The sequence below is a fragment of the Xenopus laevis genome, chromosome 1S (genome assembly GCF_017654675.1).
Source record: "Xenopus laevis strain J_2021 chromosome 1S, Xenopus_laevis_v10.1, whole genome shotgun sequence".
Classification (NCBI taxonomy): domain Eukaryota; kingdom Metazoa; phylum Chordata; class Amphibia; order Anura; family Pipidae; genus Xenopus; species Xenopus laevis.
The window spans coordinates 132271224-132287705 of NC_054372.1; the positions used below are offsets into that span (position 1 = coordinate 132271224).

General features: G+C 40.9%; 1 protein-coding gene across 6 annotated transcripts; it reads right to left on the reverse strand.

Moving 5' to 3' along the window:
• Positions 1-5406: 5406 nt before the first annotated feature.
• On the reverse strand, positions 5407-16245 carry LOC121399469. 6 transcript variants are annotated; one of them, XM_041580228.1, is made up of 6 exons: positions 15979-16245; positions 12685-12775; positions 11048-11172; positions 10867-10960; positions 10338-10630; positions 5407-9713 (listed from the first exon to the last, which is right to left on the reverse strand). In XM_041580228.1, exons 5-6 carry the CDS (start codon positions 10378-10380, stop codon positions 7360-7362), a joined length of 2397 nt encoding a protein of 798 aa, XP_041436162.1. In that variant the 5' UTR covers positions 10381-10630; positions 10867-10960; positions 11048-11172; positions 12685-12775; positions 15979-16245; the 3' UTR covers positions 5407-7359. The 6 variants fall into 6 exon arrangements, with proteins under 6 accessions (XP_041436162.1, XP_041436161.1, XP_041436163.1 ...); XM_041580227.1 differs by lacking the exon at positions 15979-16245 and adding an exon at positions 12960-13469 and having other exon boundaries at positions 12696-12775; XM_041580229.1 differs by lacking the exon at positions 15979-16245 and adding an exon at positions 12960-13469 and having other exon boundaries at positions 10338-10469.
• Between the last annotated feature and the right edge of the window lie 237 nt (positions 16246-16482).

Consider the following 16482-nt stretch of genomic DNA (forward strand, 5'->3'; position numbering starts at 1 on the left):
TAGAAGCCACGAGTGGGGTGTTGTTATCAGTGGGGTATATGATCACAAACGGAGGGCATATAGACATCACGGAGATCAGGTCACACTACCGCACCTCCCTGTGCTGCCTGTTGCACACCTGGACCCGGAGCATCAAACTTGTCAATCAGCAGTATTATGTATGTACTAGTATGGGGAGGTAATGTTTGACGTCGCATCCTCCAAGACTCCGGGTAAGGAGAGGAATGCTGCCCTACTGAGCGCTAAATGCTAAAGCTAAATGCTAAAGCGCTAAGCTAAATGCGGTGCCCTGCGCGCCTCAGAGCTGCTGTGCAGAAGTCTGCATATGTTAGGTATCTGCTTTCCCTTCACTCCGCTGTGTGCACTCTGGACAGCGCAGCCTGCAGAAAGCCTCTTGCTTGTGCTCTCCCTAGGTCGGGCTTGGAATGATTGGAATGCGCCTTCTCCTTACTCCACTGCCGGTGCCCTGCGCGCCTCAGAGCTGCTGTGTAGAAGTCTGCATGTGTTAGGTATCTGCTTTCCCTTCACTCCGCTGTGTGCGCTCTGGACAGCGCAGCCTGCAGAAAGCCTCTTGCTTGTGCTCTCCCTAGGTCGGGCTTGGAATGATTGGAATGCGCCTTCTCCTTACTCCACTGCCGGTGCCCTGCGCGCCTCAGAGCTGCTGTGTAGAAGTCTGCATGTGTTAGGGATCTGCTTTCCCTTTACTCCGCTGTGTGCGCTCTGGACAGCGCAGCCTTCAGAAAGCAGATCCCTAACACATGCAGACTTCTACACAGCAGCTCTGAGGCACGCAGGGCACCGGCAGTGGAGTAAGGAGAAGGCGCATTCCAATCATTCCAAGCCCGACCTAGGGAGAGCACAAGCAAGAGGCTTTCTGCAGGCTGCGCTGTCCAGAGCGCACACAGCGGAGTGAAGGGAAAGCAGATACCTAACACATGAAGACTTCTACACAGCAGCTCTGAGGGCGCAGGGCACCGGCAGCGTGGCCCCTCTCTCACACATTGGCCTGTCTGTGGTAGGCCCCTTTAGCTGTGCTTACTCTGCTGTGTGCGCTGGACTCCTAGTGTAGCTGGTCGCTGGGAGACAGGCGCTGGCACACAAATGTGCTGCAGGGGTGAGAAGGCGAGCCTGCGGATAGGGGAACAGACAGGTGTAGTTGAGTGGTTAGTTGTATATTGTGCTAGGCTGTGTGTAATAAGTGCTGCCCGGTGCACTCAACTGATGCAGTGATTAAATCAGGGTAATCCCCATACTACTATTCACGCTGCCATATTGGGCTTTGTACTATGTGCCCAGTACATTGCTTGTGGCTCTTGTGAGGAGCGTACAAACAGGGTTAGAGCCACTGATTGGAATGCACAGCGCAGCCTGCAGAAAGCAGATCCCTAACACATGCAGTCTTCTGCACAGCAGCTATGAGGCACGCAGGGCACCGGCAGCACCGCATTTTGCGCTCGGTAGGGCAGCATTCCTCTCCTTACCCGGAGTTTTGGAGGATGCGACGTCAAACATTACCTCCCTGTGCTTAAACTTTTCCTCCCTCCTGATTTGCGGGATTGAGGGAATCGCTATTGCACAGAAGCTGTGGGATGTTTCCTGCCTAACCCCTAATGGATTGTTTTCTGGAGTCCTGGACAATTTGTTTTTATCCTTTTAGAGGCTACCATTGAGTATTTGCCTAAACTGGCAGATTGCCAATCTGGGCATGCAGCAGACATGGATGCATAATGTCATACTTATCTACAGTATGTTACAAAATAGCAACAATAGTAACATACTGTTTTTGTAGGATACAAAACAAGCATCACATTCAGAACCCTTTGTCAAAAAGTGTAGAAACAAGGGTTTGGAAAGGGTACATGTGCATTGTAGCCATGTCCAAATGATGGTAGGACACAAGGGGGAGTATGTTGAGTCCATCACTGGAGAGTAAGCTGCTACTGGTCTAATTATCATTAGCTTGTAGTTTTAGGTATCAGAGGCCATTGCATTCATCCAAATGTGATAACTTAGTAAATCCAAAAATCGGGTAATGATACCATAGGCGCAGGATAATTCTACTGCAATGTGCCTTTATTCAACAAATCACATGTTTTGAGCTTTGTAGCCCTTTATCAAGTGTGAACAAGATAGTGATGCATAACACCATAAGTGTGCAACAATAAACTTTTTCATTAAATAGTCTTGTGCTGTTAAAATAAGAAGTGGATAAAAAAAGTTGTGTGCATTAGTTCCTCTAGGTTTGAATGACCAGTGGAGCATAGTTAGCTTTCTATAAGAATATTTACTAACACGGTTCCTTTTCCTGACAGATAGTGATGATTTGAAATTAAACTCTTCCGTATGGTAATATACTCTAAATAAATACATTGTTACATTTAATGTTTGGCAGCAAGTATGATACAGTATCTTAATTGTACCAAAGAATATAACTGAAGTGTAACTAAATTGTAACCAAATACAATGATTATGTTTCGAAGGACATTCGCTCTAGCAGGCCTGTGAAGGAAGTGCTGAGGTTTGTGAAGAAAAGATCCCATAACAGGATTAAAATATCTGAAGCCAAACTGAACAAAAAAAAATGATAATTTTAATTATCATCATAAAAATTATGTTTTTTAATTATTTTAACAGGACAAGACTATTTAAAGAAAAAGTTTATTGTTGGACTATAGCTCTACAATTATGGTGTTTTTGGATGTAGGAACTTACAGGAACCGAATCTTATTGGCCAACTAGGCTGTAAAAACCTCCCAGCAATTGTTAGTTGACCAATTAAAATGCAAGGGGGGAGGGATTTTGAGAATTTAAAGTTTGCATCACTATGTTGTTGTTCACATTTGATAAAGGGCTAAAAAGCTCAAAACATGTTGTGATTTGTTGAATAAAGGCACATTGTAGTAGAATTATCCTGCGCCTATGGTATCATTACCCGATTTTTGGATTTACTAAGCTGCTACTATGTGGGCCTAGTAACAACTAAAATACATTATTTACACCAACCACACTGTTAGACCATACGTTGGGATAAAATCTGTGACAATGAAGATAATTGTAAGAACGTGAGCATGTATTATAACAATAAGCATCGCCAATAGGCCTAAATTATGGAAGTTGAAGGAGGTATTTCACTGTATTAGCCGTAGCAAGCAATTTCAGTCAGCAAAAGCAAACAACAGCTTGATAATTGTAAATAAGGTATAAAGACTTCAGTGTTACACACACACCCTCAGGGGGTACCCTAAAAAGCTAAATATATTTTGTGAAGAAAAGATCCCAAAATAGGATTAAAATATCTGAAGCCAAACTGAACAAATCAGTACATTATTTACCAATCACTCAGCTCTACTTGACTGAGAGAATGTGCAGACCTGACAGCCTTACTTTTCTCACAAGGAGCTTCCACAGTAACAGTTGGTGTGAGGATGTTATTCAGCATGGAGGAGGGTGGGACTTTGCTAGTTGCTAGGTGACATCATAGCTAGTGAGAAGCCACTCCCATTCAGCAGTAGCTTGAACAGTCTCTAAGAGAAAGCACCCTCATTGCATGTCATCATTTATCATTTTACAAAAAAAGTAAGCATTTCTGCTAAAGAAATATATTTGAAGATTTTAATATTTTCACCTCAACTATCCATTCAGAGAATTTTATTTTCGCGATAGATCCCCTTTAATCCCTCCCGTACGAACAGCTCAAGTAAATCACCCTTAGTGTGGGGGCTGCCATAGTGACCGGGGAAAAGAGAAAATTTAACTTCATACTTACCGAAATTTTCTTTTCCTGGTTACTATGGGCAGCCTTCACACTAAGCCCTCCCAACAACAATGTTCGGACAGAAAAAGACAAGGGCAGGAGGGAAGAAAGGGAGTATATAGGAGTGTTTAGGGAGTGGATTTGGTTAGACCTGTCCTATCGGCTTGAGGGGGGTGGGAATACCCTTAGTGTGAAGGCTGCCCATAGTAACCAGGAAAAGAAAATTTCGGTAAGTATGAAGTTAAATTTTCTCTTATATACTTGTTTTAAAAATTGCAACATATTCGATAAAACGACACTTCATAATTTATAAGATAATTTAACAAGGAAATAGATATTTAATTTCACCTTAATAATTATTGCAGATCTCTGAGGAAGACGTCGTATCGATCTTTTATCCTGTGGATCCATTATTTTCTAGGACTCAAACAACGTAAACCAATCCCATCATGTGTGGTAAATTGCATCAGACAGACTTTTCCGGACCCCAATGGCCAATATACCGGTTTTTTATATGCTCACGATATTAATCCAGAAGATATGGCACTCGAGTTAGATTAATTGAAAAAAACTAATGTAGTCTAAAACACAAAGCAGGCAAACATCTCCCAGATCTCAGTAAGAGAGAACACTTAGAGGTGGGGTCATACTAGTAACCATTGAACCCTGAGTTTGAGTTTACTATGTCTATGTCTATAAGAAAGTTGATTTTGGTGTATTTATGGAGAAGTCTATTCTATACTTTATGTATGTAAACTGTATTTTTATGTTATTTTCTGTTTTATGGCTCTTAGTTGTCAAAGGCTGTAATCATTTAATATGTTTCCAAACTAGTGAGACAGGTTTTTCAACAGACTACATGCTTTGTGTATTCAGTACCCATGATGTTGCTAGCTCTACATGTCCATCTCATTAGTATGGTGAATTTAGGGGATTACTTCTCATTGATCCCAAGCATGGTGAGCCATTTCCTCTTCATACTAAAAGCTGTGTTTATGTAGTTGATCACCTTTGAGATAACTGTTGGTAAGATGTAGAGTGATATTCTGACACAGTTTGCAATTTTTAATTTTATATTAAGGTTTTTCGAGTTATTTAGCAGGTCCAGTCCAGGGAGTTCACCGACGTCATCTACTTCCTGCTTTGAACGGCGCATGCGCAGTAGGATCATTTCGCCGGTACGATCTACTGTGCATGCGCGTAACTTTTGGCGCATGTGCTGTAGATCCGTACCGGCAAAATGCTCCTACTACGCATGCGCCAAAACGCCCTTCACAGCAGGAAGAAGATCGCGTGGAAGAAGATGTCGTCTGTGAACTCCCTGGACTGGACCTGCACAGAAGGGTAAGTAACAAGTTAGGGGCATTTGCCAGCGGGACGGGTAGGCCAGGCTGGAGGAGGGAGGGGTTTGCTCCGGCTAGGTTTCCTTCCCCTTTAAGCATGGCCACACATTAAATTGAGTTAGAATACGAGGCATAAGGTATTGGGCGCTACCAACTGCCATTTCTGGAAAGCAATAGTTGTTTGGAAGGACTGCTACATTTTTAAACATTATTAGTCAAGCTGTCAGATAAACAAGTAATTTCTCTGCCAGGGAGCTGAAGTTACAATATACGTTATTTTCTGCATTTCAGTATTGTCCACGGTGTGTCTCACATTTCCCATTTCCAATTTATTTTGTTTAACCAAAAATATTGGTATTGTCATATGTTAAACAAATTCATCTTAAAAGAATTCACAAGAATTTCACATTTCAATGAACAGCATTTAAAGTTGATTATACAGACATACAGTCAATGTGCAAATTTAACAATATACATGTATGAGTTCTGTTTCCCAAAATACTCTGGATCATGTATCCGGTAACGAAGTCTCAAGTTAGTTTTTATGCTAACAAAGTTTGATTTATGTTACAGCAGGCATGTCCAAAGTCAGGCCCGTGGGCCAATTGTGGCCAGTTTTCAAATTAACACCAGCCCTCAGCCTCCATGAAATTAATAATGTGGCCCCCCTGCACAGTGCGCTCAGCAACCACGTAGCCATAATATTTGGGCACATGATTAGTGAAATGATCTGACACTTGGTCAATTTTGCTGCCTGTGTGCTGAAGGTGTTTGCAATGGCACAGTTACACACCACTCTCGCATACGTCTTTAGGGCTAAAGGTGGAATAGAAGTACTGACGTGCCAGTACAGTAATCTAGAGAAGTATGCGAGAGCAGTGCATCTCTACGTGCCCAGAATTCAACCCTCTTTTTGCATTACTAGTTTTGTCCTCCACATCTAAAGCCAGCTCCGTGGGATGGCAAATGACCCTGTCTAACCTGAAAATACCTTTGCATTTGCTTAGTATCCATCCCGGCACAGGCTGATTTTCTTTGACATGTGCTGCTGCAGAACCGTTTTCCCCTTCTCGGTTCTCCTTAACCTGCCGATCGTGACATGCGCAGTAGAGGCTGTTTATTGTCTATTGTTTATTGTTGTCTATTGTCAACACCTTCAGCTTACACGCAGCAGAATAGACGATTATTTCAGTAATCATGTGCCCAAATTTTTCTGATGCAGCTATGCGATTCCTTCTCTAAATGAGGTGCAGAGAAGTCCAAACAGACTCCACTTCCTAAACGCGTCCATATTCAGGAGTGAATGATCCTGATCCTAAGCTAGCTACCACCATGTCAGACAGAATGGTCTGCCCTCGCTAAATCTGGCCCTCTTTCCGAAAAGTTTGGACACTCCTGTGTTAAATCAACAGTAGTGTTAGACAGAATGAAATTTAACTTTATAAAAATGAAATCTGTTCAAAAATGAATCATTTTAAGATGACTATCCATATTGGGGAATAAAAAAAAAACGAAGCAAATTCACATAAAGATGTGATTTCATTTTGGCAGTCATCCAAAGTTTACAAGGGCACCATTTTGACCTCATATTTGGCTTGAAAATTTTAAAATATGACGTTAAACATCTATATTTCAAAAAAGTACTTCATAGCAAAGAGCAAAGGTAATTTAATCTAAACAAATGGGACCTCCTTCGTGTTTAGATTTTGACTGGAGTATTTGTATTGGACATTGAAATGTGGCCAAATGTTTTTAGGCTATGGCTACACAGGCTGTTGTCAGCAACTGATCAGCTGTTGTGGTCGGGCTGAGAATATTGCAGGTTTAGAGATGCAGATCTGCTCTGTGCCCCTGATCCATTGATTTGAACCTGAACAGCCTGTGTACGGACAGAGGTCAGTCCAATTACGCAGGCTGTGTGCCCATAGCCTTAGTTACTGTGCGTCAGAAGCAGGCTAATACCATGCATTTACTCTTCTCACCTCTGGTCTTAGTTTGGCAACTTATTTCTTAAACAAATTTACCATGTGATATTTTCCTTAATTGCTAGGCTGAAACGTTCCAACTGTGCCTCTCCAAGAAATTTAAATTTCTATTAACTGTGGTAAGAGCAATCAATTAGCATCAGACAAGTTCCTGTGCTATTTTTTTCCTTACAAGTACAGATTGCAGAACACATTGCAATATATATGGCATACTTCAATTATGCATCTGAGAATTTTCTGTGTCAAAGTAATTTGTCAAGTACAGTTGAATTTTGTATTACTTAAATCTGGATAAGTGTCTTTGTATTAGTGTCTCTCTGTCTGGGCGTTCTTTAGATGCAATGTTCTTTGGAACATGTGTAGCCCGAGATGTCCAACTGTGAATCAGTGCACCACTTTGAATCTTCAAACAGTCATTGGTTATCTCAAATAGATGGTCATCTACACAGGCCTTGTAAATCGGCTTAGCCACCCAATCCTTTTTTTGCTTTGGGAATACAAGTTTGTATCTTTTTTCACCAGTTGTTAATGTTGTTTTTTCCGGGCAGGTCACTGTTGCTTGGCTTCTGCCTACATTGCGGTTGTTTGAAAGGGCCGCCAAAGTGGTTCGAGCATACATTGAATTCATTCTGTATGAGTATCTCTTTGAACGGTATTTTAAACATTTGCTGTGATAAACTTCTAATTGTCCCGTATGACAAAACTTTGTAACTTGACGTAAATCAGCAAGAAGTGCTTTGTCATTCACAATTTTTTGAAGTGCACTATGAGCAGGATGGCTTGGCATAATCCAGTTTGTTCCATTTCGCTGTTCCTGTGAGATCCTCCCATGCATGCATTTTTTGTATTTTTTAAAACTTGGGAATTTGTGTACATCTGCTACATGAAACATCACAGATTGCCATTTTTCAATTAGCAAATCTGCATTTTGCATACAGGTCTGTGCACACCACCATAGATGATTTTGAATAGATGTTATCCATGGAACTAGGTCTTTGCAATTTCTCAGCTTACTTGTTGCTTTCAACTTCTTTGATACACTTTTACATAGGTGCCAAATATCAAACTGATGTTCAATTTTTGAGTACTTTTTGGACATTACCCTTTTAACAGAACTGTGCCTATCTGTTGCCACTATTTTAACTTGGACCTTGTTTGTTAAAAGATTTTCCATACAATCTGTAAAAGCCTCCACTTCTAGTGATGATGATGTTTTTCCAGGTTCAACTTGAACGCATTTGAAATCAACAATTTTATCAGAAAGAATATCCATGAATGAATATATGCAATATTTAGCAGAATGTCCTGGGCTATCGAATTGCCCATCCCCAGCAACTACAACTGCCTCATCACCGATCTCTGTAAATATATTCTGCTGTTCCTTTTTCCAGTAATTATCAATTGCAGGGAACAGAATGTGGTTTTGATTTTTGTAAAATGTGGTTTTCGAAATGGCAGCTATACCAAAAAGATCAAACATTTCCTTTACTTTCTGAAATGAGGAGCCACTTAAAAGAATAGAAGAGGACATTAGAATATTGCCAACAGGCATATTTGATATGGTTGGTTGTGATTTCCAGATAAGTGAATTGTGGAGCTTTCGACAAGTTAAATTTACAGTGACCATCGATCCTTCTACAGTTTTGTGTATTTTGGAAATTGGGGCCGGACACATTTGGCCATCATTAAACTGACATGGTATTAGTTTAAGTAACAAATCTAACTGTGTTTCAAAAACGATAAATTTTCTCTCTCGCACAAAATCTGAATCTGAAACAGGCACAACCTCATTGACTGAAGAATCCATTACGTCCGACATCTCCAAAGATGTGCAATCTTGTGGGTTAAAGGTGGTGTCTTTCAGATCTTCAATAGTTGGATATGTTGTCTCCAGTGTGTCTTCCAATAGTTGATTTTCATAAACTGGTGAAATTTCTTGAAATATTTCATTTTCTGATTGACAAAGTGGATTATAAAAGATGGTTGCTTTGGTTGGTGTTGAAAAGCAAACTGGATAGAAATGATCCTTTTCAATAATCCACTTTTCAGCTGGAACAGAATCGTCTCCAGTTTGGATTTGCATATCCTTCTTCTGGATTGGTGGTTCGCATTGGGTGTATTTGGATTCCATGAAGAAGGTATGATCGGTGTTAACCGCAGTACTTTTTAGAAAATATTCCGGTTCTGTCTGAGTTGAAACAGTCCTTGAATGTGATACTATACGGACAATAGTAGCAGCTGATGGTCCTTCACCTGGGTCGTCTACTCTTCTTTTTTTGCATGGAGGTGGTCCTGTTATGCTTTGAATCCTAAATAAGGATGGTATTTTTGTGAAGAGTGTTGGAACAGCATCCTTTTGAAGAGATTTACAGTGAGTTTTGTAAATATATTGGTTCTCATCAAAGTGCATAGAGCAAATCCGGTAATTATCATATTTTTTGCCTTCTAAAATTTTGACAGCAAGTGCATCAATGTCAACATAATCGTCGCCAATCTGCAATAACCATTTTTTGATAATTTCAAGATTTCCAGGGAAAGGATGAAGAATGACATGGGGATATTTTTCTTTTTGTCCCGTTTTGTGCAGACAGTCAGACACTATGCATTTTGGCATGGTGAGACGATATGTTACTGATGAAAAAAAAAAAAAATTAAATATTTAAAAAAAAAAAAAGTGATCAACAATTAAACAGTTAAGTTACTTTTTAATTAAAATCACATGGACAGATTTGCAAATTGGAAGGTTCATCTCCCGTCAAAGTAACGTCTGTAGGTATAAAGCACCAGCTGTGTTTCATTAAAAAATTAATTAAAAAAATCTTTTAAAGATTTCAAAACACGCTTATTGTGTTTTGTAGCTCTCACCCTGGATTATTTAGAAAATCTGCCCTGCTGGTGCACAGTACATACAGGAGTTACCATGAGTGAATCTGCTTTCAGGGGGAGAAGTCCTGCAAGTATTCCTGTCTTTTGAATTAACTACTTGTCCAAAATTTAAAAAAATTCAAATAAAACAGGTCAACATATTTTTAAAAACTATTTTACTTTTTTTAGCCACAAAAAAAAAAAAAAAAAAAAAATTTGAAAAATATTCACCAAGGTAATTTTAAAACTTTAAACCAACTAGCCAACATATTTAAAGGACCAGTAACATTAATAATTTTTTTAAAAATATTCATTAGTATTCATCAAAAAAAAAACACCAACACAAATAAAACTTCAAAATTGCAAAGCCTTTATTAAGAAATAACTTACCGAAACTCCACGTCCTGTTCAGAAAAGGCGATATGGCAACCATCCATTTTGCGACACTGGATTTCTCCTCCCTGGCTCTCTCTCATGGTGTACTGACAGCAAGTGAAGCGGCTGCACCTATATGTGGATGTGCTGCATCGGAAGGGTGATCACATTAAACTCTATGGAGAACTTGGACAGCACATCAGCCACATCACTTTCCCCCTGGCTGATCCCTGTGCTCTCAAAAGATATGAGAGGCAAAATCATATGTACATAAGGTGAATGTACTGAACTTTCAATGCCTCCAACATCTAAGGCAAACAAAAAGTGAAAAAAAGTTGAATTAATTTAAACAATATAGTTGCTGGCATAGTTCCCTCTAAGCAATTTGTGACTGCATGGGATAAGAAAAAGGGTACTAGGCAAACAGAATCACTGGCACACGTGGCAATTCAGGTGCCGGGTTACCCCGTGCTCTTTATTGTGCGGACGTGCAACGTTTCGGGGTGACAACCCCTTTATCAAGCATGAAAAAGGGACCACTCACATGTTGATGATGTACGGAGATGGCGCACAGTAGCGTAATGATCAGGGTATATCTTGACTAGACAGAATTTTCAAGCAGCTTTTCCTTTAGATGCCTATAATGGAAGCCTCCAGGTCAGTAAATTCACAAAGCAGCTAGTAAACATATCATCCTATTCACGAAAGAAAGACAAATGACTTACTAGAGCAATGCAGGGACTCCTTGCCTCTCCTCCTTCTCACACACCAAACAAAGAATCTCCCCAGAGAATAAGCCCGTCACAAACTGAAGCTTGTTCACCTTTTCTTTAATATCCTTATTTTTCACCTACATGATTTTTTTGTAAAGGGATGGGAAAACAAAATTAATGACATTATAATGTCAACTCCATTGGTAGCATTATGTGTTGGGGGGGGGAACGTTTCATATATTTATAAATAACCAAGAACGCAAAGCAGAATGGCAGTCTTTTTTGTTACGGCCAGTGGTGTAACTAGACACCTTGGGGCCCTGGTACAGAATTTACAACTGACCCCCCCATGGGCTGGTACACAGAATTACCGATCTAATGCCATAGGAATGATTTTTTCACTCTCAAAGGAACAGATAGCCTTTAAATATCAAGGAAAAATATAGCATCAATACAGCTCCAGGCAGTAATTTTCAACTGCAATGTGTTTTTTATTCAGCAGTGCAGGCACACTACATGTTTCGGGCGGAGCCCTTTATCAAGTTGATAAAGGGCTCCGCCCGAAACATGTAGTGTGCCTGCACTGCTGAATAAAAAACACATTGCAGTTGAAAATTACTGCCTGGAGCTGTATTGATGCTATATTTTTCCTTGAATCATGCACATGGGGTGTAACACAGACACCTATTGAATCTTACAGCAATAAAGTGAATAAATTGGAGGCTGAATCATACCTACTCTATTAGCCTTTAAATATCAGAACTCTACATGACGGGGTGCATAAGGGCAATGGCACACTGGGTCATATAGGAACCAAAACCTGTATTGAAATTTTTTTTTTTTTTTAAAAAAAACCTGTGTGTGTGTGTGTGTGTGGTTCCTTTACAAGTTGAATTCTCTTTTAACACTAATATAATCAATAGAGTTGCTAATCGCATACATACATCTACTCACAATACTAGTTATGCATGTCCACAATTATATATTAGTCCACAACATTATTTATAAATGGAATGATTTCATGCAACTTGACAGTACACATACACAAGAAAACTAAGGATATAAGCACATAAGTTTGTAATATTTACAGAAATACACTATCTACTGTGTTAACAACAAGGGTTAATAGTGTAGAGTTAATTTTTGAGAAAATATGCAGTTCGTTCACATTATTTATAATTTGTGGTTTGAGTTAGCTTTTTTATTCAGCAGCTCCCCAGTTTGCAGCTTCAGTAATCAGGTTGCTAGGGTCCAAACTACAATAGCAATCATGTACTAATTTAAATAAAAGACTAGAATATGAATAGGAGAGGGACTGAATAGAAAGATACGCAATTCTTTAAAAAGTAGATGGGGTCAGTGACCCCCATTTGAAATGTTGGCACAATTTAAAAGAAGGCAAAATAACTATTAAAAAGACAAAATGAAGACCAATTGAAAAGTTGCTTAAAATTAAACAAATAATAAGTTAACATGAAAGCAAACCACTCCTTTAAAGTTTACTATAGGGCACTTCTTTCTTTCTCTCGCAAATTACATCGCACACACAACAAAAGAGCAATAGGTGACTAGGTGACATATACACAACTGTGGGTGAGACTAAATACAATTATTTATTTACAGAAAGAACAACAGCAAATATATAATACTTAGCATTCACAGAGAACAACCACCAGCAGCCATTTTCGGAACACCAGGGCACAAATGCAGGTGTAAAAATCCAGGAAACCAATGTAAAATCTGAGAAAACACCAATTGAAAGGTTTATAAAATTGGTGAGACCAAAAAATGTAGGCAAGGATATGCAAAATTTAGGTTTAACTGTTGTGCATGGATATTATTCCAGAAATATAATAAAATTACATTATCTACCCCTTAAGGCATGGCCACAACATTAACAGAGTAAAACAAAAAAAATCTTTACCTGTAAAAACCACTTGCACACAATGAGTACAGCAGCAGGTGTGTGTTGTGCTGCAGAGCCTGAGGTAAATTCGTCAGGTTCAAGTTCCAGTCTGCTGGTGAGGTACAAGACTCATGGATGCAGGGACCAGGACAAGTGCTAGATACGGAACGCATTTTAGGACATCCTTCAGCGAAATACCTGTCCTGCATGCAATGTCCTATGCCTTCAGAATGGCGCATCGGTTGCTTTTGCCGTCACCCATCGTCCTAATCTACAATCACACCTCCATCTTCTACCCTCCCTTCTCAGCCGTCAGTAATACGAACTCCGTCCTCATCCTTCTGCCCTCAGCCTTCCGCCCTCAGCCCTCAATCCTCCGCCTTCAGTCCTCTTCCTTTTAGTCCTCTTCCTTCCACCCTCTTCCCTCCTCCCTCACTGCTCAGCCATCCCCCCTCAGATCTCTCTTTTCAGCAGACAATCTTATCCATAAGTTTCTAAAGTGGTGAGCGAGGGCGGAAGGAAGAGGACTGAAGGAAGAGGACTGAGGGCGGAAGGCAGAGGAATGATGGCGGAAGGCAGATGACTGAGGGAGGAGGATGGAGGGCTGAGGGCAGAAGACTGAGGTCAGAAGTCTGAGGGCAGAAGGGTGAGGGTAGAGTTCGTATTACTGACGGCTGAGAAGGGAGGGTAGACGACGGAGGTGTAACTGCAGATTTGGACGATGAGTGACAGTAAAAGAAACCGATGCACCATTCCGAAGGTATAGGACATCGCATGCAAGACAGGTATTTAGCAGCAGGATGTCCTAAAATGCATTCCATATGCTAGATATTAAGCTGCTGCGTCACTCGTACACTAGTATCTTCACTAAAAGAAACTTTTGCCGCACCCTCCCCTCTTGTGACTCACTGTCCCGCCTCCTTGCCTAATCCTATCTCTCCACTGGGCAGAAGAGCTGCACGATGTGGCTGTGGGAGGGGAGTTGCTCTCTCTCTCTCTCTCTCTCTCTCTCTCTCTGCCTCTGTTAGTAAAGCTGCCAGAGAGGGGGGAGGGCAGGGTAAGAGGCAGAGCTTACGATGTCAACAGACTGAGCACGAGCCTGTGCAGCTCGCGTCTGTATTACTCTGATTGGCCAGCTCAACTATCGTGATACTTGGGGACTCAAACCACCAGCACACGCTGAAGATCAAATGCGCATGCGCGCATTTCTAAACAGCCTCTACTGCGCATGTCACGATCGGCGGGTTAAGGAGAACAGAGAAGGGGAAAACGGTTCTGCAGCAGCACATGTCAAAGAAAATCAGCCTGTGCCGGGATGGACACTAAGCAAATGCAGAGGTATTTTCATGTTAGACAGGGTCATTTGCCATCGCACGGAGCTGGCTTTAGATGTGGAGGACAAAACTAGTAATGCAAAAAGAGGGTTGAATTCTCCTTTAAGCACCAGCGCATAACTCCACTGTGGCCCCAAGCAAATGGGAAGGTTGAAAGGTTCATGCACACGATGGGGACGTTTCTTAGAGCAACTACATCTGAATGGTGCCATGTAGGCAAAATCTGTTTTCTTTTCTCAGAGACTACAGGTCCACTCCACATTGCAAACAGACAGATCACCTGCAGAGCTACTGTTCAAACTCAAGATTAAAATCCAGACATTGGTGACAGCAAAACTGAGACTCTGGATAGAGACCTGCTGTAAAAGGATCTTAGTGCTAAATCCAAAATGAAAGCATATTCTGACACCCATCAACATGCCAGACCTGGTTTGGCAGTGGGAGAAACAAAGAAGGCACAAACTGGATCCTCTGTATGATACACAACCATATAACGTTACAGATATCAAGGGCTCTAAGATGACTGCAGAAAATGATCAGCACAGTATCACTTGAAATGCTTCCTATTTCAAAAGGATTCCTGAACAGAATCGAGAACGATCTAACATTGAGGATGAGGATGCTGGTTTGCCTTTGCAAAGGCTATTTCAAGAGAATGCTGAAACAAGCAATGACTACCAGTGAGAACTGGTAGAAAACCTCCTGCATATCTGAAAGATTTTGAGACCTAAATATATGAGGCTACAACTTGAAAGTCACCATTATTATATGTTTGGCTACTGCTTTTTATATTATGTGCTTCTAATTTGATGTAGTATTTAGTAAGAGCCCTTCTAAGGTCATGTTTATTATGCCTTGTTTATGTTTATTGCTATGCAGCACTGCTGACGCTAGAGGGCACCCTCTACAGCAGTCCAGGGAGAATTCTAGAGTATCCTAGGATTCTATGGTTATGACACGTTTCATGTGGAGCCAGCTAGGCAGTTCGGCAGTCTCTTGAATAAAGACTACAACCAAAGCCTTCTGTCTGTGTGTGTGTGTGGGGGTCAAGATTTTACACCTATCACACAGTTAAAGACCATAATCCTGAAACCATTTTGTATTCCTATATACACAATCCCATGGTCAGAGATACCTATTGTTTTTATCAGTTAAAAGAGTAATTCAGGCAGTGTCATTGAGGGGCTACGAAAGCAACTAAAATGCTGTCCTTCACCTTGAGTATGTTGAGCCCAGTTTTGGGCTCAAGTCCTATACAAAGATATATCTGAATTTATCTTTATAAAGATATAGCTGGAGAGAGTGCAGAGATGTGCAACTAAACCGGGGAAACGTTTTTTGATCCTAAAACCACAACCTATGCCGTATTGGCTTCTCAAAGACAAAACCCATAACCTGAGTATCCCTTTGGCCACTGACCCACAAACAACCCTATTGATAAATACGTATCAGGCTGGCTGCTCTGGACTGAATAACCCCAACTAAAGAAATAGGAGGTTAAGCGGGGGACAGACATATCCCGGGGGACACCTGAGCTGGTAAGGCCATGGTTAAGAACAGATGTGGAACAAAGTGTTAACAGCAATCTATAGTGTAATGGGGATAAGAGGCCAAATGAGCAGATTTCCATATTGTCCCTAGCAAAGTCCTACAGTATGTCCATGCACACTCACATTACCTCTTACTATTGCTTCAGTACTCACAATTGTGCATATCCTTCCTGCCATATTCCAGCTCTTCTCAGCCCTTCTCTCCTTCTTGGTGCCCCTTTCAGCATGTTTACGGCAGTGGCTTTGGTCAGGACGGCTTGCAATCACCCACCTGCTCAACTGTTCCGATCATGTCGTAGCAGAAACCTATTTGCAGTGGCGTGATTATCAGGGTGTTGAGGTGCTACAGTACTGCTGCCCATCAGCAGCCAAATGCATCTGCAAAATAAAAAATTCAGGCGGTCAATGTCATCAACCAATAGCAAATTAGGACTTAAACTATCAAGGTTGGGGTCTGACAGAAGCACAATATGATGTGGGGGGAGAGCAATACAACCGATAGAACCAATACACGTATGGGATCTGTTAGCCGGAAACCCGTTATCTAGAAACCTCTGAATTACGGAAAGGCCATCTCTTATTATCCATTATAATCAAATAATCCAGATTTTTCAAAATGATTCCCTTTGTAATAATAAAACAGCACCACACACTTGA